General features: G+C 45.4%; 11 protein-coding genes across 11 annotated transcripts; 4 read left to right on the top strand and 7 right to left on the bottom strand.

Moving 5' to 3' along the window:
• Positions 1-81: 81 nt before the first annotated feature.
• N7495_002581 (dynamin-related GTPase MGM1) lies at positions 82-2,939 on the top strand (the record flags this gene model as incomplete). Its single annotated transcript, XM_057205250.1, has 3 exons — positions 82-376; positions 432-2,441; positions 2,503-2,939. 3 exons carry the CDS (start codon positions 82-84, stop codon positions 2,937-2,939), a joined length of 2,742 nt encoding a protein of 913 aa, XP_057065857.1.
• A 2,615-nt stretch (positions 2,940-5,554) lies between these two features.
• N7495_002580 (uncharacterized protein) lies at positions 5,555-6,309 on the top strand (the record flags this gene model as incomplete). The annotated part of the gene is made up of 5 exons (XM_057205249.1): positions 5,555-5,663; positions 5,746-5,917; positions 5,969-6,024; positions 6,098-6,199; positions 6,254-6,309. The coding sequence occupies 5 exons, from the start codon at positions 5,555-5,557 to the stop codon at positions 6,307-6,309; spliced, it is 495 nt and encodes a 164-aa protein (XP_057065856.1).
• Positions 6,310-6,607: 298 nt separating this feature from the next.
• N7495_002579 (uracil phosphoribosyltransferase) lies at positions 6,608-7,290 on the bottom strand (the record flags this gene model as incomplete). Its single annotated transcript, XM_057205248.1, has 2 exons — positions 6,608-6,803; positions 6,887-7,290. 2 exons carry the CDS (start codon positions 7,288-7,290, stop codon positions 6,608-6,610), a joined length of 600 nt encoding a protein of 199 aa, XP_057065855.1.
• Positions 7,291-7,685: 395 nt separating this feature from the next.
• N7495_002578 (uracil phosphoribosyltransferase) lies at positions 7,686-8,606 on the top strand (the record flags this gene model as incomplete). The annotated part of the gene is made up of 5 exons (XM_057205247.1): positions 7,686-7,869; positions 7,929-8,076; positions 8,136-8,236; positions 8,293-8,497; positions 8,549-8,606. The coding sequence occupies 5 exons, from the start codon at positions 7,686-7,688 to the stop codon at positions 8,604-8,606; spliced, it is 696 nt and encodes a 231-aa protein (XP_057065854.1).
• Positions 8,607-9,148: 542 nt separating this feature from the next.
• On the bottom strand, positions 9,149-10,617 carry N7495_002577 (URC4/urg3 family protein; the record flags this gene model as incomplete). The annotated part of the gene is made up of 4 exons (XM_057205246.1): positions 9,149-9,789; positions 9,846-10,019; positions 10,071-10,398; positions 10,465-10,617. 4 exons carry the CDS (start codon positions 10,615-10,617, stop codon positions 9,149-9,151), a joined length of 1,296 nt encoding a protein of 431 aa, XP_057065853.1.
• Positions 10,618-11,011: 394 nt separating this feature from the next.
• On the top strand, positions 11,012-12,477 carry N7495_002576 (putative GTP cyclohydrolase II; the record flags this gene model as incomplete). The annotated part of the gene is made up of 4 exons (XM_057205245.1): positions 11,012-11,065; positions 11,123-12,079; positions 12,134-12,278; positions 12,335-12,477. 4 exons carry the CDS (start codon positions 11,012-11,014, stop codon positions 12,475-12,477), a joined length of 1,299 nt encoding a protein of 432 aa, XP_057065852.1.
• Positions 12,478-12,747: 270 nt separating this feature from the next.
• On the bottom strand, positions 12,748-14,401 carry N7495_002575 (aldehyde dehydrogenase; the record flags this gene model as incomplete). The annotated part of the gene is made up of 3 exons (XM_057205244.1): positions 12,748-14,203; positions 14,252-14,293; positions 14,343-14,401. 3 exons carry the CDS (start codon positions 14,399-14,401, stop codon positions 12,748-12,750), a joined length of 1,557 nt encoding a protein of 518 aa, XP_057065851.1.
• A 406-nt stretch (positions 14,402-14,807) lies between these two features.
• N7495_002574 (uncharacterized protein) lies at positions 14,808-16,894 on the bottom strand (the record flags this gene model as incomplete). The annotated part of the gene is made up of 9 exons (XM_057205243.1): positions 14,808-15,245; positions 15,297-15,585; positions 15,639-15,727; positions 15,786-15,867; positions 15,918-16,263; positions 16,324-16,540; positions 16,594-16,661; positions 16,711-16,740; positions 16,807-16,894. The coding sequence occupies 9 exons, from the start codon at positions 16,892-16,894 to the stop codon at positions 14,808-14,810; spliced, it is 1,647 nt and encodes a 548-aa protein (XP_057065850.1).
• An 830-nt stretch (positions 16,895-17,724) lies between these two features.
• On the bottom strand, positions 17,725-18,868 carry N7495_002573 (uncharacterized protein; the record flags this gene model as incomplete). Its single annotated transcript, XM_057205242.1, has 3 exons — positions 17,725-17,802; positions 17,995-18,062; positions 18,109-18,868. The coding sequence occupies 3 exons, from the start codon at positions 18,866-18,868 to the stop codon at positions 17,725-17,727; spliced, it is 906 nt and encodes a 301-aa protein (XP_057065849.1).
• An 87-nt stretch (positions 18,869-18,955) lies between these two features.
• On the bottom strand, positions 18,956-19,786 carry N7495_002572 (methylmalonate-semialdehyde dehydrogenase; the record flags this gene model as incomplete). The annotated part of the gene is made up of 4 exons (XM_057205241.1): positions 18,956-19,150; positions 19,195-19,365; positions 19,422-19,577; positions 19,670-19,786. 4 exons carry the CDS (start codon positions 19,784-19,786, stop codon positions 18,956-18,958), a joined length of 639 nt encoding a protein of 212 aa, XP_057065848.1.
• Positions 19,787-20,069: 283 nt separating this feature from the next.
• Positions 20,070-21,867, bottom strand: N7495_002571 (T6SS phospholipase effector Tle1-like catalytic domain-containing protein; the record flags this gene model as incomplete). Its single annotated transcript, XM_057205240.1, has 5 exons — positions 20,070-20,971; positions 21,072-21,156; positions 21,212-21,382; positions 21,438-21,542; positions 21,610-21,867. 5 exons carry the CDS (start codon positions 21,865-21,867, stop codon positions 20,070-20,072), a joined length of 1,521 nt encoding a protein of 506 aa, XP_057065847.1.
• Between the last annotated feature and the right edge of the window lie 380 nt (positions 21,868-22,247).

Here is a 22,247-nt window from a genome sequence, read left to right as displayed (position 1 = left end):
CATGTTGATGTGGTCATAGCATTTCTATATCTTTCCGACGCCTTTGCTTTGTCGAGCTTTGAATGAGATATTACATCAACCATGAGCGGGAGGATACTCTCCCACCGACTTGCTCCGCTTGTGCGGACTGGCCTGGCCCGACATCTTCATAATGCTAGCTCCAGGACAGGAGGTTTACTTCGAGCTGATGGTGGCGCTGGTCTAAGACGACGCGCTTCTTTTGGTTCTAGTGCTATTCACAACAATGTTCCGGCAGTTCGGGCATTTTCATTTGCTCGGCTACTTCCTAAGCTGGCGCTCAAGCTTGTCCGGGTGCCGGCTATGTTTGGTGGAGCGACCATTGCAGGCCTGGCTTATTTCCAGTACCAAGCAACGCGTATGTATTGTGAGGAATCAAAGAAACTGGCGAGTCACTAACAAAGCTTTAACAGAGGCCGGAAACTATGCGATGGACGTGTTGAGGCAGGCGAAGGATATGGCGGGGAATACAGCATCAGGCATCTTCGACGGCATACAGGACGTGGCGGAAAGGACACGAAACGGCTGGGAAAAGACAACGGGTGATGTAGAATTTCCAGAATGGCTACAAAAAATCCTCCGACTCGACGAAGGTTCCAAAAATGGTGATTCTGGCGGCGGTGGAAAGGAACCTAACGAAGCCCGAGGAATTACGGCGGGAGCGGCTGCAACTGGTGCAGCATATGGCTATGAGAAGTTGGATGATGATTCGAGAGGCGATAAAGAAATTGCCAACGACGATCAGATGATGCTCCTTACTAGAAAGATGATCGAAATTCGGAACATCCTGCAAACTGTCGGCCAGTCTGGGAGCATCACACTTCCGTCAATCGTGGTGATTGGATCGCAATCTTCTGGCAAGAGCTCGGTCCTAGAAGCCATTGTTGGGCACGAGTTCTTGCCCAAGGGTTCTAATATGGTCACTCGGCGACCGATTGAACTAACTCTAGTCAATACCCCCAACGCTCAGTCAGAGTATGGTGAATTCCCGGCTCTCGGACTTGGCAAAATCACCGACTTTTCGCAAATCCAGCGTACCCTAACTGATTTGAATCTGGCGGTACCAGCGAAAGACTGCGTTTCCGATGACCCTATTCAGTTGACCATCTACTCTCCGAATGTCCCGGACCTTTCTATGATTGACCTCCCGGGATACATTCAAGTAGCGGGTCATGACCAGCCCCTAGAATTGAAGCAAAAGATTACTGATCTCTGTGACAAGTATATTCAAGCTCCCAACATCATTTTGGCTATATCGGCCGCCGATGTCGATTTAGCCAATTCCACTGCCCTCAGGGCTAGTCGTCGAGTGGATCCTCGTGGAGAACGTACTATCGGTGTGGTCACTAAAATGGATCTCGTCGATCCTGAGCGAGGCCACGATGTCTTGACTGACAAGAAATACCCTCTTAGACTTGGATACGTCGGAGTTATCAGCCGAGTCCCCCAGACAAGCGCTCTTTTCTCTCGAGGCTCTGTAAATATAACCACTGCCATCGTCAAGAACGAGAACGCCTTCTTCTCTAATCATCCCACCGAGTTTGGCGCTCAATCTGAGACTTTTGTCGGAGTTTCTACGCTTCGCAAGAAATTGATGCATGTCCTCGAGCAAACCATGGCATCTAGCCTCTCGGGAACAAGGGATGCCATTGTTCAAGAGCTCGAAGAGGCATCCTATGAGTTCAAGGTTCAGTACAACGATCGGCCTTTGAGTGCTGAATCTTACTTGGCCGAAAGTCTTGATGCTTTCAAGCATTCTTTCAAGGCATTCGCTGAATCCTTTGGTCGACCGCAGGTGCGGGAGTTGCTGAAAGCCGAATTGGACCAGCGTGTTATGGACATTCTGGCACAGCGCTATTGGAACAAACCTGTAGAGGACTTGAACCCGGCCCTCCCAGACCTTGACCCTCTTAAAGACCTACCCAAGGCCGATCCTGACTCGTTGTATTGGCGCCGAAAGCTTGACGCTTCTACCTCTTCACTCACGAAGCTTGGAATTGGCAGACTGGCCACTACTGTTGTTGCCAATGCTCTCCATAACCACGTGGAACAGCTCCTCGCAACCTCTACCTTCGCTTCCCATCCAAGCGCGCACAAGCAGATTATTGAGGCTTGCACAAGCATTCTAAATGATCGTTTCTTCAGTACCAGTGATCAGGTAGAGAACTGCATTAAACCTTATAAATATGAGATCGAGGTTGAAGATCCTGAGTGGTCCAAGGGTAGGGACAGCGTGAGCAAGGTATTAAAGGAGGAGCTCCGCGCATGCGAAACAGCGACGAAGCAGGTGGAAGAAGTTATCGGAAAGCGGAAGCTCAACGATGTGATGGCGTTCATCGACAAGGTCAGGAAGGGTGAGGTTGTCCTCGAGGGCAATGGATCTGGTGGTGCTGGTGGCTTCAGTGCTGCCCTTTTGGAGAGAGGTAAGTCGCGACCCTTACAAAACCCTTCAACTACCAAGACTAACTTAATTTTTCACTGAAGGTCGGGAAGGTCTTTTCCTTCGTGATAGAGCCGATATAATCAAAACAAGGCTTTTGGCCGTTCGCTCCAAGCAGTGTGCCTCACAAAAGAATAAATACTACTGCCCTGAGGTTTTCCTTGACGTGGTAGCAGACAAACTTACTTCTACGGCGGTTCTCTTCCTGAATGTTGAACTACTGTCCGAGTTCTATTACAACTTCCCCCGTGAACTGGACATGCGTCTCGGTCGTCACCTTTCCGATGAGGAAGTCGAGCGTTTCGCCCGTGAAGACCCTCGAGTTCGCCGCCATCTTGATATTATTCGCAAGAAAGAACTTCTCGAGCTGGCCCTTCAGAAAATAGAAGGTATCCGCCAGCTAGATGGCCGCAAGATGCATCGCAGCTCAGATCGCCCGCAACCTGGAAAGGAGACCGGCAGTCGTTGGAATATCTTCTGAAAAATTACTTATGACTGGCTGATTTGTTGCAATCTTTCCCCTTCCTGTGTCTGTTTCGATACCTATTACATTTCCTACTTGTAACACCTTGATGCCTTCCGGTTGTTTCAGTTATATTCCCCTCCTTCACTTTTCTGCTTCTCCGCTCTGGATATGATGCATGTCTTTGTCTAGATGGGTCCACCTTTGTACATATCTCATCCTTGGATTTCAACCCTGGTCAAATGGTCTATCTCGTGAATCTATCTTTGTATACACTAGTATCATTAATACACTGAATAGCTCATCGCCTCATCTCAAGCACCGGTAAGTCATGAAACAACCCCAGGAATCTTCATCCTCTCCGCATATTCAATGAATCGTCTCCAGCCGTAACTGGCAATCTATCGAGGAGACTCTTTACTATATCCCAAGAAACAAGGGTGTCTCAACAGACAGGGCTCTCTCTTGGACTGAAAGAGAAATCTGTCTCTGACGCCGTTACATCATTTATACACCATAGGGATATTCGATCGACCAGGTCAAGCAGCCGGATCCAGATCCTCTAGCAGTACAGCACATGTGTCTATTGGATTAATCACCTTCACTATTGCTCTCTTAGAAAAAAATGCTAGTAAAGATCTGCAGGAGACTGGTTCAGTGAGCAGATTCTTCCAGAATGACTACCTTCATTGGCTTGAGGCTCTTAGTCTTTCAAGAAGCTTATACCATTGGCCATAGCTAATTGGTCGACTAGGTCTTCTCCCGTGGCTGTAAGCTCCTCGCCTCAGCTGCATTTGACCATTCTATCATGGTGTGGGATGCTAGTGGTGGTCAATGCCTACAAATTCTGGAAAACGTCACTCATGTGAAAGCATTCGACATCACCAACTCATATCTTGAACCTGACTCCGGTACTGCATGTTTGTCTTTTGCTTCAATGGAAGCACCGACCACTATAAGCCCTGGGATACTGCGATTTTCAGGATGCAATATCAGTTCCGATGATGTATGGATCACTTGGGACTCAGGGAATGTATTCTAGTTACCACCAGAGTACCGCCCAGTTGCTTTTGACATTTCAACACCCGACATACGCTTTGCTTATGCTTCGGACGGCTATTATGAATCACTTTCGATATCCCACGACCCTTACATGTGCTTGCAAAGCGCTGATTGACCCATATATCAAGCATAATTTACATGATATCAATCAACCTCTAGAACTCTTGGAAGCTGATATATAACCCTAGAGGATTGTACTTAATATACACCAGATTATTTAGTGATCACTATGTCAGGCCCCCGTGTTTGGTGGCTGAATTGATCATGCCAAAACTCCAGGGCGGTAATATATCATCGCTTCCTACCTTGGACTGTTATTATGTGAGGTTGCACTACCCCTTGCGCACGTGCATAGTTATCTGGGGCGGATTTTATGCATGTAAGTACTCCAGGGATTTTATAACCGAAAGGATTCCCTGCCGAAATATGTATTGTTATTCCAAGGCTCACCTGGCAGCCTTATGGATCCTCTCTGGCACTCGTTCAGTCATATAAGATTCTTTTCCTCGGGCACACGTCAGGTCGAATACAATCTTAGCCTACCTATGTGTTCCACCTCGGTACATCATATGTAATATCTTTTTTTCCAAAGTTTTTAGATGCCTCACTTCGCGTTCGCGGGTTCATACCTCAGGTTTACAGGAGGATTGCTTCTCTTCCATTCGTTGCTACCACAATTACCATACTCCTTCCAGGTAATTAACTTCCTATTTAAGTACATATTTAGCTGGGTGTCTCGCAGTTCGATGCTTACATTTATCCCCTCTTATGCCTTCGGGCTCCACCTTTTGGTGCCCTTTGATGACTCAATTCATCGATCGTCTGGGAAATCTACGCCGTAATGTGGCTTGCCAAGATCCACTTCCTTCTAGATTGGGTCTATGGGTCTTTTGAAGCATAGTGTTGTAGCTTTTCCACATTTATATCCATCAGTGTGGCGATGATGAAATTCAGGATCTTAAAGGCTTCCTTCACTCGGGTGTAACATGAATAGAAGTACTCAAATTAGAACGAACAATCCTTCATGCGCCCAATTTGTCGTATAAATGTTATAGGTTTTGAGAGAGCGATCATCCACGATCAAAGCGGGACCGATGTTCTCGGAGTTTCAGAACTATGGGGGCCATCAGAGTTGTCTTTTCATAAAAGTACACGTTTTCCTAAAATAATAAAATTTTAGTGAATTGAAGTTGAATCAATTCATCGTCACAGCTGTTCCTATTATTATGGCTTATTCTGGACTGAGGTCTTGGCTAGCCCTAACCTTCCTATTATTGAGCTGTTTGAAGACCTGCTTTGCATTTGATCCCCGAACAAAATGGGCATGGACGGACATATCTTGCGATAGACATCTAAATGATCTTGAGGATGCATGGAATGAGTATAGAGCTCTTGCAATCGCCGCTGATAATTCTTTGGCAACAGCCGATTCCATAACCAAAGAAACACGACAAAAATTGTTCAACCCGGCTACCTCAGACGATATACAAGAACTACGCAGTAAGCTGCTCATATCTCTCAAAAATATAACAGAATCTAACTAAGATGGTCCCAAAGATAGATTTTATACAATGAGGGTGACCGGTCAGTTGAATACGGTATTGCCATACTACCTGTACTGTGACTTTTCTGCCTTCCAGTATGTCCGTACAGCCAACGGAGTAAACCTTGCATCAAACCGTAAGATACCCCTGAGTCAAGCTTTTGGCTATTATCCATACAGAATACTAGATGACTTACTAACCTTGGAACGTCTATATAGAGCGCTACTGGCTTGCCAGAAGATCTCCACCAGGTGTCACCGTAAAGATTAAGGCGTCTTCAAGTGAAGATTTATGTACCGGGGGAAGTGATGGCGGCCTAGATGGCTTTGCCAGTCTGAGCAATCAAGTAATTGTGCTTTGTGACAGCATCTGGGAGCTGGAGCCGGAGCGGTATGCGTGTGATGAAGAGGTTGTGCAACGAACCGGCTATAACATTGACAGAATGAAGACTATTGGATCCAGTCTTTATCACGAGATCACTCATCTGCGACTAGGAAGTAAGTTCAGTCACATATCTCTGGTCGTTATACAGTTTCGGAGTTATTTTACTAACCTATGCTATCTTTGTAGCTGAGGACGATGCCTATACGTTCAGTGACTGTCTTTACATTGCTCGACAAAGTTTTGACACGGCTAGGGATAATGCTAACTCTATGATGTGGTTTGCTATCGGTATGTTCATTCCCTTGAAATGTTGACATTACTCCTAGCTAATATCAAACACAGCATCGCTGTATAACAGGAATAGGTGGTATACCGGAAGGGCAGCGCCAATCAGGTAAGCTCTGCTGTAGCTTGTTTGGGTATCCAGGTGGTAGAAAATCATGATCCAGACACTTAGGTGTTCATACCTAGGTAGGTAGTTGATCTGAATTATGTCCGGACACGTCTGGGCTACCTACTTAGGTAATGTATATATAGGGATATCAAGCCCTGGCGGTAGACACCCATAGACCTGCCACCCTCCATTTTGATAATTTTATGTTGTCGAAGTTTCTCGATTTCCTTTCTATAGATTTGCTTTCCGAGTCTTATATAAGATAGAAGTTGACAACCCTGAGAAAATTTCCAAAGTTCCGATCATTCCAAAGCTGTCCCATATAGACGGTCTCCAATGTCGCCGATTCCTGGTTTAATATAACCCTTCTCATCAAGATCTTTGTCGATGGCTCCCACAAAGATTTGAGTACCCTCTGGCCAAAAGTTGGCCACTTTTTCAAGGCCAATATCGCTGCCAAGCAGAGAAAATAGTGTGATCTTCTCAACACCCCAGTCCCTGAAAGTAAAACTGTTAGAATATGCGTAGAAGCGTAGAATCAAGGAAGGGGAAGGTTTTGATTGGGTTATCTTCGAACGTACTTCAAAATGTCGATTGCCGCCTTTGCAGTGCCTCCAGTAGCCACAATTGGATCAAGAATGTATGCCCTTTTGATCCTGGGGTTTTTGTGAGGAAGTTTGTTATAGTATTCAACGGGCCGGAGTGAAACCTTTTCCCGGAAAAGGCCAATGTGGTAGGTGACAGTATCTGCGTCTTCGCCGAGGGCTGCTAAGAATGGATCCGCCATGGCCAACCCAGAACGCAAGATAGGAATCACCGCAATCAATTCTCCATCAATGGGGTCTTCTAGCACATGCTTAGTGAGGGTCGTGGTGAGCTGCCCCACGAGTCGGCGAACAGCACCGGTTTTTAAGGAAAGGTCTCGAAGTTGTGATAGGATCTCTGCTCCTTGAGCATCTTTAATGAGGGTAATATTTGACGCCATATTGATGAAGATTTGGGCCTTCCTAATAATTTGAGGACCAAATTAGACGGGAATCGGAAAATGGGAAATGGGATTTTCAACTTCGGAGTGATGAAGTTGGAATCATATATGCGGTCATCCCTACGATAACCCTGTTTTAGATAACATTGATAAGAATCAAGATATGGGGGATAAGCTGCTCAGAGATAAGAAGATAGACACTATCGATAAGCTGATAAGAAGTAAAATGAACTGCTTTATCGACGCTTTAACTATTATCAGATATCGGATAAGAAACAGCTTCAAGTCTTCTGGGCATAGAAAAGACCCGGAATCACACTTTTGACCTTTTCAAACTTGACTCCCCATACAATCTGAAGTATTGATTATCAACCTGCCATCACCAAATCATCCATATGATGCAGAACTGTCCCAAGGAAGGCACGACTAACGGGGACATGGTCGACTCTAGACGAATGTACATACTGCCCCAGAAGAACCACTTGTTAAGCTTGATGACAATACTTCGTGATTCGAATACTACCTCTACGAGATTTGCGGAAGTGGCCGAAAAGGTAGGAGATCAACTTATCAGCGCGGGTGCGTATTCTAAGTTTTGATGTTGGTATATGGGAACTTTTGATCTGACCTGATATCAGCATTGGACCTTCTTCCATTTGAGGCTTCAACAGTCGTTAGTCCAACTGGCTCTTCATATCATGGAGTGCGTGAGGCCTGTCTTTTATGTGGTGTGAGCATACTTCGTGCAGGCGCAAGTCTGGAAAATGCACTTCGACGTGGATACACGTATGAATCTTCGAAAAGTCCTGCCTGTAATACCTGTTATCTGACCTTTCTTCAAAAAGCGGACCATATAATTTCGGCAAGATATTGATTCAGCGTGACGAGAAAACATCGCTCCCAACTCTATTCTACTCAAAGCTACCGCCAGATCTCGCATCTCGAAGTATGTCCTTGTTATGTGAAGCTTTGGTGAATCTTGACTAATTTCTGGATCCATAGAGGTGATATTACTTGAGCCTATGCTAGCTACGGGAGGCTCTGCATGTGCAGCTATTGACCTCATTAAGAATCACGGGGTTCCAGAGGAAAATATCATCTTTGTCAATATTTTGGCTGCTCGAAATGGAGTGGAAAAGTTATTTGAAAGCTTCCCCTCGATCAACCTCGTCACCGCTGCGGTGGATGAAGAGCTTACACCATCTAGGTGAGTACCAACCGACTGAATTATTGGTAGAGTGGAGCTGATATGTGACAGCCACATCAACCCAGGACTAGGAGATTTTGGGGATCGGTTCTACGGAACCGAAGAATGACTCAACTTTGTATTAAATCTTATGTCTGATTTTATCATTGTAGCATTGTGTCTGCTGTTTTTGATTGTAATTTTGGAATTGCACGGCTGGAATTGTCTTTTTGTCCAAGTTTTGAGCCAGCATAGGTATAATGCCATTTATATCTACTTATTTGTTCATATAAAATCCATAAAGTTTAAGATCATAACCTTCGAATGGATGAAAATCAATCGACCGTATTCCATGCCAAGGGATCAAGGGTCACCTAGCCCTGTACCTACCTAGGTAGGTACTTAGGTATGACAAAGCTCGAAAGTTCCCCTAGATATTTGGACGAGTTCCCGAGATCTTCTTATCGCTTGGGCAGTAATTCAAAGTAAAAGTAGGAGAATTACTCAAATTTATGAGATGGGCCCGGGTATTGCGATATTCTAGAGCCTTGGAAGGAATTCTTACGAAACATCTGAATAACTAGGAAAGGTGCGATTAAATTTGGAGGCAATATTGAAACTTGATTTGAGAAAATTCATGTTCTTCCTTAACTACAGAAGGGGTTTGAGAAACTAGAATAACGTTCCATCTCCTTCCATCAGAATTGGACTGGACTTTGTCTGAGGGCGGAGCTTTGCTGCAAGCTCTCTTCCACCCTTCCACGAGCCAGCTTCCAGCATTTGCGGCATATTCAAGTTAACACCTTGTTGAGCAAAGTGCTCACTAACAAGCTCATGAAGTTTATCAAGCAATGCCACTGTCATAGCCCGCCATTCAACAATTACATCACTGGTAGCACCGAAGCATGGAAGATCATTCTTTGAAGTCTCCAATCCTTGTTTGAGGGCGTCATCTTTCAATGTAAGAACACCTAAGTCCACAAAAAGGCCTCCATTTCGATACTCTGGTAGACCTGTTCCCCGGTCCAGGTTCTTCCACTTCCGACCAAGAATCCGCATGAAAGGTACAGAAAGAGAGTATGCCAGCCATTGGGTTAACTTGTGGAATGGTTGAATATTTTGCGTGCCATTTTCACTCTGCTTGCTGGCATTGATCTTTGCGAGAACTTCTAGAGGCCAGGCGTCTCCGATGGGAATTCCTGCAATGCGGGTTCGATCCGCTGGCCAGGCAGGGAGCAGAACATCTTGCAGAATTGACCATAGATTGTCATAGTTTAGTTCATCTGGCTCGGTTCCTTGTTGAATTATATAGTCTGCATTCATTATGTGAGCGAAGTAAAATGATACAGAGGGTGCAAATCAAACTTACCTACTAGATTTCCGGGTCGGCCATTCTCACCAAATATCTTTGGGAGGCTCAGCAAAGACAAGCCAACACTGTTCAATAGGCTGACACGAGATGTATCACCAACAATTTGGTTCTCAGTGGTAATCTGATAATGTTTTCTAAATGTCTCGATATTCAGAGCAGCCAGGCCATGTCCTAGAAAGAGGTCAGTTCCATTTCTGATATGATGTCCATAATCCTTCTCACCATCCACAAATTCCGTGTCAGCCAATTTCTGGCTCGAGAAAGCCCCATCTCGGAACATATACAGAGCTGAGACTGCAATTCCCTCACTCCTTCCGTAGACTTCGCCGGTCACAGGCTCAGTGAAAGTCCAAAAATCTCCTGCACCCGCATCAAGAAGAACAGAGACAAAGAAAAGATCGACGAGGCGACGTGTAACCTCGAGCTCGTCGTACCCCCTAAGTTGCCACGTTTTTATAAGATCATTGATTCGAGGAAAACCACCAACGTCGAAATGCTGCCAGCGACCGTGAGGGGGGATTTGGTCGAACTTGTCCGGGCCAAAGTCTCGCTGTGATGTTGCTGTTTAGCCATTATTTTGTTTGCGGTCTTAATCAGTTCATAGATTCAGACGTACTTTGATGATATTGGCAACAAATTCTGCAGCCTCTGGCATTCGATCAAAGTGATAATTGAAGTGAGAAAGCTCTCCCTTTACCCCGGCTTCCAACACCAATTGGGCTCGCTCACGCACAGCCTGTAGGCTCTTCAGATATTCGATATCTGCCATTGATGACTTTTCCAAAACTGTTGCTTTCTAGATTATCTGTGAATAATGCCTCTGCTTTGGGACTTTTCAATTGGGCGTTTCAAGAGAGCAATGATCAAGCATTAGGTCATTGAGGGGTATACAAATATTGATATGACAAGGGTGATAAGGCGATAAGATAGCGATCGTGGGTTCTTATCCTTATCATATCCTTTATCAGCTTCTGATAAAGCTCTTATCTCTGTTCTAATCTTATCGTCGACTGTAGATCGAAGTGAGGGGGATACTCACTGATGTAATACGTTGGGAATTCTATTATAAAGCCTGCTTCCATGGTACCCAAAACAATTCAACGTTTACATTATTCCAACTATTTGTGATACTTGATTCCATTAAGGTCCACATAATCAGCATAATGACTACCACAAAACCTGAGACCACCTCATCAAGGGATGAAGGGCGTATTATTGTGAGTTCTAGCACCTCCAGTAACTGCAATTGCCACAATGCTAACAGCACAACTCAGTTGACGACATACCCTGGTCAGAGCGTCGTGGACCCAGTACCCCTGGAATGGGGTAAAGCAGATCCTCAAGAACGAGGGCCGATTCTCGTTTCCCGCAACTCAGAAACTATCAAACGACGAAACGCCATCGGTGCCCACGGCGGTAGCTACTCCATCTACAATGCCCTCGCAATTGCAGCGGGTGACCTTCCTCCCAATTTCAAACCTAGTTTTGAAAACACCCAGCCTATCTTTGACTTCCCCTTCCAGCCCGCCTGGGGCGACAAGAAGAAGATCGTTGCAATGGACCCCTTCGGCCACGACGTTGTGCGACATTTTCACAAATATCTCGATGCAGGCCTAGATGTCAGACCTACAATCGCCGTCACAAGGGCTACTATGCGCTTGGCTGAGATCACCGAGGCTATTAAAGAGGGCCGGCTCCAAGTTGACGGTGAAGTCGTAATTAGCCGTGAAGGTGACGTCCGCGTTACGAAGGCTGCTGTCGAGCCCGTATGGTACCTACCAGGTGTGGCTGAGCGATTCGGCATCGACGAGGGTGTTCTCCGCCGGACGCTCTTTGAGCAATGCGGTGGAAGTTTCCCGGAACTTATCACGCGGCCTGATATTAAAGTGTTCCTTCCTCCTATTGGAGGCCTGACAGTTTATATCTTTGGTCCACCGGAAAAGATTTCCGACGACAAAGTTAAGCTTGCTCTACGTGTTCATGATGAATGCAACGGTTCAGATGTTTTCCAGTCTGATATCTGTACTTGTCGCCCATACCTGGCTTTTGGTATTGAAGAAGCTATCAAGGAAGCCCAGAATGGCGGATCTGGAGTCGTAATCTACTTCCGCAAGGAGGGTCGTGCTCTAGGTGAAGTGGTTAAATATTTGGTATATAATGCTCGCAAGAGAGGAGGTGACACTGCTGATAAGTACTTCACTCGTACCGAGAATATTGCTGGAGTGAGAGATGTAAGTTCTCCAAATTGTCCCTTTATCCTGCTGCAATACTAACATATAAACTAGATGCGTTTCCAGGCTCTCATGCCGGATGTCCTTCAATGGCTCGGTATTAAGAAGATTGACCGCATGCTTTCCATGTCCAACATGAAGCACGACGCAATCGTAGAGCAGGGAATTCCAATTTTGGAGCGAATTCCTATTCCTGACCGTAAGTTCAAATAGAAAACTGACCTCCCAGAATATTATGCTAATAAGGCCGGATAGATATGATTCCTGAAGATTCTCGTGTGGAGATTGATGCCAAAATCAACGCAGGATACTTTACTACTGGAAAGAAATACACCGACGAGGAACTGGCCAAGGTGAAAGGTCGCGGATGGCAAAACTGGGAGGATGTCGAACACTAAATATCCGGTCACATCTTTTATCAGGGCCAAGGCCAATATAAAAATGACAAAATGATATGAAGTTCGGTTCAAAGTGTCTCCTACCTTGGTAGTAAATTCTATCTAAGACATATAGCTTGTAAATAGGCTCCGAGACGTTCGATCTAAAAGCATCAATTCTTATACAATTGAAACATTCCATGATTTGAACTCAATTTGCACTGCAGTGCTTCCTCTTGTTTCGATTTGAGAATGTAATATGTTAAAAAAATTATTAACAAGACAGCCGAATCATCCATATCTCACATGTATAGGAGCCAGGCCAAACCAGTCATCTGTAGCCAAAGATTCATCCGGGGTAGCATAGTTAATAATAGTACTCTTCATCCTCGTATACGCATGAAGAGCCTCGACCCCATTCTCGCTCCCAACACCACTAGCAGTCTTCGCCCCTCCCCAAGGACTACTAGGGTCATTTCGATGATGAGTGTTCACCCAAACAATACCAGCTTCGATTTCCCCAGAAACGCGGAAAGCCTGAGAAAGATCTTGAGTCCAGATACTCGCGCCCAGTCCAAATTCAGTGTCATTCGCCAGCGCGATCGCCTGTGCTTCTGTGTCAAACCCAATAACGACAATCACAGGTCCAAATGCTTCTTGACGCCAGATAGACGATTTCAATATACTGTCTGTCCCGTTTGCTGAGGCGAGGATTGTTGGTTCGTAGAAATATCCTTTTGAAAAGTTGAATCCATCAAGAGCACTTGTGTATGTCATGCGTTTCCCACCTGTGATCACTCTTGCTGTGCCGTCTGATAAAGAATCATCGACCAGCTTTTCCACACCTTCCAGCTGTCGGTGCGAGATTAGTGGACCCATCATTGAATCTGGGTTGCTTGGAACTCCCATTCGATCTGGAATTGTCTCGATCTTGGTTTTCAGCTTTTGAATCAACTCTTTCAAGATTGCATTGTCCACAATAATTCTTGTACTTGCGATGCACGTCTGCCCACTGGCGATGAAGCTTCCGAATGTGACACCATTGACAGCGACGTCGATGTCAGCATTTTTGAAAACGACTAGGGGCGCCTTTCCTCCTAATTCTGCAGTGTATTTTGCTAGGTTTCCACCGACTATTGAGCCAATTGCTCTTCCGGCTGTTGTCCCACCAGTCACATCCACCTTTTGCACAAGAGGGTGAGATACGAGTAACTTGCCAGTCGTTGCACCATAACCAGGAAGAACGCTGAGAACCCCGATTGGAATTCCCGCTTTGTGAAGGATCTTGGCAAGCAACAGAGTCGTCAACGGTGTTAGTTCGCTCGGCTTGATGATAACGCTGTTTCCTGCCGCGAGAGCCGGAGCCAGCTTCTTCACTGCAATCAACAGTGGATGGTTGAAGGGGGTTATCTGCACAACAACCCCGAGTGGTACTCGATCTACAAAGTTGTGCAGTTTGCCAGTAGTTGGAAGAACGGCTCTTTCTTCAACGCGGAGCAGTGAAGCGTAGTATTTGAACCACTTCACGAGAGACGGTATTTGAGCCTTCATCTCTTTTATTACCCGGCCAGTCTGTTTTGACTCCAGTGCAATAAGTTCAGGTAAGGCTTCTGTGAGTAGAATGGCACAGTTATCCAAGACATCAGCTCTGTGGTGATGGCTAGCGCGCGACCAAATGCCAGACTTGTAAGCCAGGTGTGCAGCAGAAACAGCATCATCAACATCTTTCTCAGAGGCTGCGTGGCATCTGATATTCCTTAGCTTGCTGTATTTACATCCATCAGGTTTATCTTACTCTGCAAATATCTCCCCAGTTGCTGGATCTTCAATAGGGATTCTTGGCACAGTTAGCCACGTCTCTTATCATCGGGGCTTCCGAGGCTCACAAAGGTGATCCTCCTGGTTGCTCCTTTCCAGCCAACCATAGATAATACTCGTCTGACATCTTGTTATTAATTTGAAAGGGGATGATCAATGGCTTGCGTTGTCTACTAATGATTCGTGGGGTGCGGGAGAGAAAATAGCTTATGTCGAATCAACAATGGACTTTAGATATCAGAATATCATTCGATTCTCAAATCTGTGGCCAACAGTAAGCTGATACGATAGGACAATACCAGGGATCTTGTCAGAAGGATCCGAGAAGGGATAAGATGAAGGCGGGCGAGCAAGAAGTACAATCCCGCCCCCGCTCGTACTTCCACGATAACAGATGCAACGTCCTTATCCGTATCTATAAGAAAAATAATAAAAAATAGGAAAATAAGAAATCAAGAGAGGAGGTCATCGACAATGGTATATTCAAAACAAACACTATAGACAGTGAATTATATCTATCTAAGTAAATCACATCATAGTTTCTCTGGCATCTTCTCGACAGTCACCTCGTAACACGTTTCCTCATCATTAGAAAATGGCGAGTCATGAACACCAGCCTCTGGCGCTAATTGCTCGAACGCATATCCCTGTTCTTTGATAAACTTTTGCTGTTCGGTTGGCCAAAACGTGCAGATAACGTAGTAACAGACGAACGAGATGGTGAAAGCCAGAATCCACGCAATGTCCATCAGGTGTTCTGCGGCCGCAGAGACGTTCGCTCCAAGCTCTCCGCAGAATCCAGGGAAGGGAAGGGCAATGCCGATAATATAGGCAATCAGAGCCTGGACGTTCCATCCGCGGTTGTAGTAGTAGTTTTTGTTGTCCCTCTTCGGATTGTACAGTGCGCGGGTCACAACGTTTCCGTTCGTCAGCAAGAAGTAGTCACAGATCATAATTGCGACGACACTGGCCTGTATTATTGTTAGGATTTATTTAAAGCAGACATGAGGGGCAGGTCATACCAAGAACAAGCCGTATCCGCTGAGGAAAGTCTCAAACTTCGTTGCTGATACCAGAATTTGCCAGGGGCATGCTGCCCACGCCAGGATCTCGACGAGGAACTGACCGCGGCGCATGTTAAGATATCTGGGACAAAGCATGGCCGCATCGGAACCGAATGAGATCATGTTTGCGGCAATGTTTGTACCCAGAATTTGGATGAACCATGCTACTGCGCAAAGGAATACGGCGAATCTGACCTTTGGAGACCAATAGTTATCCAAGATCAATCCCATCATGTCCCATTGATTCCTTTAATCCTTGTTAGTCTTAATTTCAGACAAGGGAAAATTAGGGACCTGTACCATGTGTCGGCATTGAACTTCACGTTCACAGCACTTGTGGCGAGGATACCGAGAGTAGCAGAAAATGTCACTGCAAAGGGGTTGATGAGCTGCAAATTGTCAGTTAAATTGATGGAAGCTTAGGACTGTAAAGGGGGTAGAACTCACTAGCTGGGTCCAAATTGGTGCATTTCGCTTGTAAGTCCAACGAGCGTAATCAGGTTGGTTAGTGATCAAAGTCGCAGTGTTACTAGTACCGGTTAAAAAAGACCGTATAAATCTGGCATCGTTTATACATACCCCAATCCACTGTTAATACCAGCGAGAATTAACCAAGCCAAGCTACTTGAAGAAGAGGTAGACGTAGAGTAAATACTTCCGATGTGTCCCTTGGTGTTGACCATAGCCCAGATGAATAGACCGATGATGGCCGGGAACGAGACGGCAGTTTTGATCACAAAGAATATACGGAGTTGGTACGGTCGGAAGTGGCAGAAGGGCAAGTGAATCAGCCAGGCAATGAAGAAAGCCAGCATGAGAGAAGTAGTAATGCCAGCACCTGTAGGAAGGTGATTAGGGATATCGGTGAAGTGGTGTCCAAAAATAGCTCGCATGATGATGAACATGTACTCGGCGCCAGAATACACTAAATTCAATGTTAAAATGATACTCACATTGAATGAACATCTTGAATATTGGGACTTACTCTGAACCGAATACCAAATGACCGCCATCAAAGCTCTCGCAGCGACGAAGTAATAGCTTCCCCACATACCAAAGACACTGCGGGCAACAACGGGGTATCCAATATGATAGACAGATGCTGCACGAGAGTTGAAGGCCATAGCGACAGAAGAGATCAGCTGTGAGATGAAAATCACAATAATAGCCTGCCACCAATTGAGACCGATTCCAATCATTGTCTAGGTATATGCAATTAGCGAGTGATTACCGACGGGTATAACTAACAACTTACAGATCCTAGTGTCCAATTTGTGAAGGAAATTGACCAGTAGAAGGTACAGTAGTTCCACCAACGCCATGCTGTTCATGATCAATAGCTATGCTAGTGTATCGAGGATGGAGTGCTCACTTTGCTTCTCTAGAGGTGTAGGTAGCAGATCTAGATGCCAATGAAAATGTCATCAGTCAATCGTTCAAAGAGCAATTCTTCCCTCCTGTTCCTTACCCTCGTTCACCCATCTTGAGTTGTTCTTTTCTCCTTCTACCTCCTCCAACTTGAGGCTGTCTCGAAGCCGTACAAGATAGCCGGACATGGTGAAAGCCCTACCTAGGTAGGTTGAGGTAGCAAGTGGAATAGAGAAGGATAGAAGACAAACAAAAGAAAAAGCTTAGCGGCCCTAAATTTAAATCAATCAAAAATCGATTAGGTTAACGCGCTAATAAATCCAAGGCTGATAGCATCCTCAAAAACGGTACCTTAGTGAGGGTACTTGGTTAGTTGCCCAGGTGGGGTTAAATATGGGCCGGGCCATCTACCTAATTTGTTCCGTGATAAGCACACATGGGGCAAATAAGTTGATTGGTTAAACCGGAATTCATACGTATCAAATTCCTAAATTGGCTATTGAGCACGCTTTGGTCTCCACTTGTTCTTATTTTCTTATCTAGCTTGCAGAATTTGTAAATTGTAGCTCCCCAACGATCAAAACGGATTAGTTCCATCGCAGAGAAAAATTGATTTCTTTCTCATTCCACAGGAGAGTGCACAGAATTATCAGAAACGGTATCGACTGGATGTATGAGAGGGATCTCATACATCTCAATAACAATTAGAACCTGCTTTCATGCGGGGAAGTCAGAATCTTACACCTAGAAAAGGATTATTGCCATCCTAGGAATGTTGAGATCCTTCGAAGTTTTTGCCACGGAGACTAGTAGCTAGGTCACAATTTCAATCGTCCAGATATCAACCTTGGCCGCTTCACGCTTACTACTTACTGCATACTACATGCTACAGAGGCGAATTTTATTCGCGAACCTATCAGACATTACTACCTTGGTAGATCAATTGATATCTAGGAACATCCAGTATGAATTTTATGTAGCTCTATGTACGAACTACTCCGAACTCCACATTCTTCCACTATTCGTCCCAACGGGCCGAGACCGTTTTGGTTGTAGTGAAAAAAGGGCCAGTACGTCTTTCCAGGAGCATGTCGATCTTAAGATTTTAGATGTTAGCCAGGGAGTATCAGTTAAACTATGTCCACACTCACCTCCCATAAAAGAGCCCTTATTGCTTGTTCGAACAGCGATACCATACGGGGCTAATACTGTTAGTTGATGACCATCACTGCCGGGTAGAGCTCGGGTCTTTACCAATTAGTGGAATATTGATTCCAATCTGCCCTACATTCACACGCCGTTGGAAGGTTTTGGCATGTTTACCACTAGTAGTGAAAATGGTACAGCCGTTCCCATCTGCAATAAATTAGTAATGACTCGGCTGACGCTTTGTAGTACTCACATTTATTGCGATTGATCAGCTCAATAGCGTCGTCGAGCGTGGCCATCTGCATACAGATGAGGACCGGTCCAAATATCTCGGTCTGGTAACATTCCATGTACGTTTCCACATTAGTGAGGATCGTCGGCCCTAGGAAGTTTCCATCGGGATATCCAGGAACCTGAACATCGCGGCCATCACACAAGATGGTAGCGCCCTCCTCCACCGCACGCGTGATTACCCCTGCGATCTTCACTTTAGCCGCTTCGTTGATCAAAGGGCCGATTTTAGCGTTTGGGTCTCCTCCGTAGCCAACGAGCATAGACTGTGCAATCTCTGCCAGTTTCGGTATCCATTCTCGCGTCTCGCCAACAAAAACTGCTACGCTCAGGCCCATGCAGCGCTGTCCCGCTGCGCCAAATGCACCGCCTGCTATCGCGAATAGAGCTGGCATCATGCTGGCATCTTCTAGGACTACGCCGTGGTTCTTGCCGCCACATTCGGCTTGAATCCGTTTCCCAGCTTTTCGGGAAATGTCATGCACTTGGCGTGCTACTGACTCAGACCCTACAAAGCTGACGGCTTGGACTTTTGGTTGAAGTATTAGCATCTGCACTGTGGAGTGATCTCCATGCACAATGTTGAATACTCCTGGTGGGAGCTCGGCTTGTAACACTGCTTCGGCCATTACCCTTGAGACTGATGGTGCTTTCTCGGATGGTTTCAGAACAACTGTGTTTCCAGTGATAAGTGCGTATGGAATAGACCATAAAGGAGTCATGAATGGGAAACTGAACGGTGTGATTGTCACGCATACACCCTACAGAATCAAATTAGTGCTTGGCTTCAAATATAGTTCTCTTTCAATTCAAATCTCATACCACTGGCTCATAGAACGTCTGAAGAAGTGTTGGCTCAGACCCAAGGAACATGCCAGCCATTTCTGGCCCGATTGAACAGGCTGCATGGATACAGTCCAAACCGCGAAATACTTCTGATTCAGCATCTGCGATGGTCTTCCCCACTTCTCGGCAGAGATATGATATCTTTTGACAACGGTGAACTCGGTCAGTTATACACATTTTTGTCATGGCTAGCAAAACATACGATTGTCGTCGATATTCCTTTCAAGACATCGATAAGTTTGAGAAGGTATTCTCTTCGTATTTGAAATCCTAGGTTTTCCCATCCTTGTTGGGCTTCCTGGGCGGCATTTACTGCCCTCTGGACTTCTTGATGAGTGCAACTGGGTACGCGAGAAATCAGGCCTTGAGTAGCCTTTCTTATACTCAGCATTTATCATGATGCGATAGACATGTTACATATTTACATACCGGGTCAAGCACGTCTTTCCAATCTTTTGATGCGGACAATACGCGCACATTATTGATGAAGAGATACGCGTCTGTACACAACGGTGTGTGTTGTTCTTTTTCGCTTACACGAAGGATCTCGTCAAGTTCAGAGAGGCTCGTTGTAGCTGCTGGATCCTGGGAAACAATTGGTAAGTTATTGCTCATTCATATTTTAAGTACCTAGGTAGTCAAAGATCGGAAACATCAGTCCACCATGGAGTCAGTACCTCGTCAATCTCTCCTAATTCTCCCAGGAACAGCTGCATATCATCATCGCCGGCATTGAGTGGGTAGGGGAATGGAGAAAATCTCACACGATGTAGAGATCTTGTGGCCTTCGGCATTGTAGTAGAGAAGGGTGAACCCGAAATTACGGAGGGTTGTAACCCCACCTTCCAACCATGAATGTTGTGGGGAAGCGCGGGTAGTTAGGTCAGTCCAGTTCAAAACATGTATATAATTAGATACAATCCTTGCATATATTAAGTTAGTTATCAGATTGGAACCTTGGAACTTATGAATGCTTCTATTCTATATCTATGATTATAAACCTTCATATACAGCTTTCTTCTTTTCTCTATCTCCTGTCCGCAAATATTGAGTCATAGAATGATCGGCCTACCAACATTAGCAATGAAAAAAATATATATATATAAGCTCTAGAATGGTGAACTCACCCTTATTAAGCTTAATAAATCGATGCTCATAAGGACCGATCTCTGCCTCGAGCATCATGGACTTCGCCGGCCTATACTTCTCAGGCCCCTCATAAACCCAAGCCCAGTGATACTCATCACACTCAACATAAGGATCATCATGAAAGATCCTCCTAACCACCCACCCATGCCCAAGGAGCGCACGACAAGAATAAAGTTCCTTATCATCAAACCCCAGCCCCCCAAGCGCCAATCTAATCCTAACACTGCGATGAATGCGCTCATTGGTCCTAGCCAAGAACGTATCTGTCGGTGCGGTCGTATCCCGTTCTATGCGGCGATACATGCCTGGTGTGCGTGTCGTCTTCCCAGCTAAACGGTAAATTCCCGTTACAGACTGTACGAGCTCGCCTAACCCCCATGGTCGAACGGGCTTGTGTTTATGGTAGATGTCCTTCGACGCCCATCGCGTAACATGCTTAGCGTGCTCTGCGTTGCGGTCTGCTTTGTCGTAGTAGTAGCAGACATTGTCATCGAAGATGCGGTCTATTAATCCTTCTTCGAAGGATATTCCTATTGAGGCTAGTTGATCCACCATCCAGACTAGAGACACATTTGCCAGCTCTTGGTCTGGAAGGCCGCCGCCAACGTTGGAGTGCACGCCACAGAACCAGACTTGACGTAGGTCTGTCTTGACGTGGCGGGGTCGTTCCCAGATTGCTGGGGCGAATGATGTGCGCTCTTCATCTAGGGCTAGTGCTTGGAATGCGTGCTCGATGCCGTTTGATAGTGATGTGTTGTAGAATTTGCACGTAGAGCTGGTCAGTATTTCTCTGTTGGATGGCGATAAGATGTACTTATTGTTTAGAGGACCTAGGTATTTTCAGCTCGTTTCCTAGATTTGTATACGGTATACCTATACAGTTCAAAATTAGCTCTTGTCAATCACTTTTTGGTCTAGGTAGATAGATACCTAGACTTCCGACTGTTTCCCAGACCGCAACGCATCGAACTCGGATACGAATTCCATCTTGATCATAAACTCGCGTAAGGCCCTCCTGGTACAATGTGAGCACTGGACTTGTTTGAACCCCCAATGGAATAGATACATACATATTCAAGACGGTTCCTGTATTCCTTCCGATGCCTCGGCTTGTTAGGAAAGGGCTTAGTAGGGAACTTATCCCTGTGGTGACTACCTTCCATACGTTGCATATCCTTGAAGATCGGATAAAGATCCTCCATACCTCTAGAATTAAGAAGTCCAATTTCGGAGATGAGACCCTGAATCAGTGCAAATGTCAGGTATTGCTTGCATATAGGTTTCTACCATACTCACAGCCACGCTACGCGCAGTGAAAGCACCCCGCGAAAATCCCACGAGAATGATTTCATCGCCATATTCATAATTTGTGGCGATGAAGCTATACACTTCACGAATATCCTAAATCAAATCAACGTCAACATTCTTGGACCACTTCTCCCATCAGATCAGATTACAGATAACTCACTTCAGAAACCCCAGCTCCGAATATCCCACCAGCAAGTGCATCAACAATACTTCCGGAAGTTCCGACTCCAGAATGATAATACACGACCTGGATCTTCCCATCAAATGCCCTCCTCTTTAAAGAACGATAAACACGAGTCACATTCGTCGGGATGGAAAGAGTAGTGTGAGGCTGTTGTAAAGTCGGAGCATCATAGCCCTTTTCACTATTCACCCATGTTCCATCACAGCATGCAACTATGCGTTTTCCCTGAGCCATTGGCAGTTGCTGTTGGTGTAGCCGGCACCTTTTTGGATTATTCTTTTGTCTTGGATTTTTGGAAACTCAAATGTATGACCTGCGTCTCGGTTGGCAGCGGAAGTAGTCTTGATCTTCAATTTTCGAGTTCGAGATCCTTGTTTTGACCCTTTTCTTTTCTCTTTTGGGAATAAGAAGTTTTCTTCAAAGTAAGAAAGCATTTCTGGAATGAAATTAAAGAAAATATTAGTAGTGGGGGGAGCGGCTCATTATCCTTTGTTTACTCTGACTTTTTCTCAAACACTCAGCCGATATAGATCACCTGATGAGAGCCTAAGGCAACAAAAAATCGAATCTAATATCTAAGATGAAAGTAAGATCGAAGATGAAAAAGAACCTTG

The sequence above is a fragment of the Penicillium taxi genome (genome assembly GCF_028828555.1).
Source record: "Penicillium taxi strain IBT 34144 chromosome Unknown utg000002l_segment0_segment0, whole genome shotgun sequence".
In the NCBI taxonomy this organism is placed as follows: Eukaryota; Fungi; Ascomycota; class Eurotiomycetes; order Eurotiales; family Aspergillaceae; genus Penicillium; species Penicillium taxi.
The sequence above is the reverse complement of the archived record's forward strand: the minus strand, read 5'-3'. Positions and strand labels throughout refer to the sequence as shown.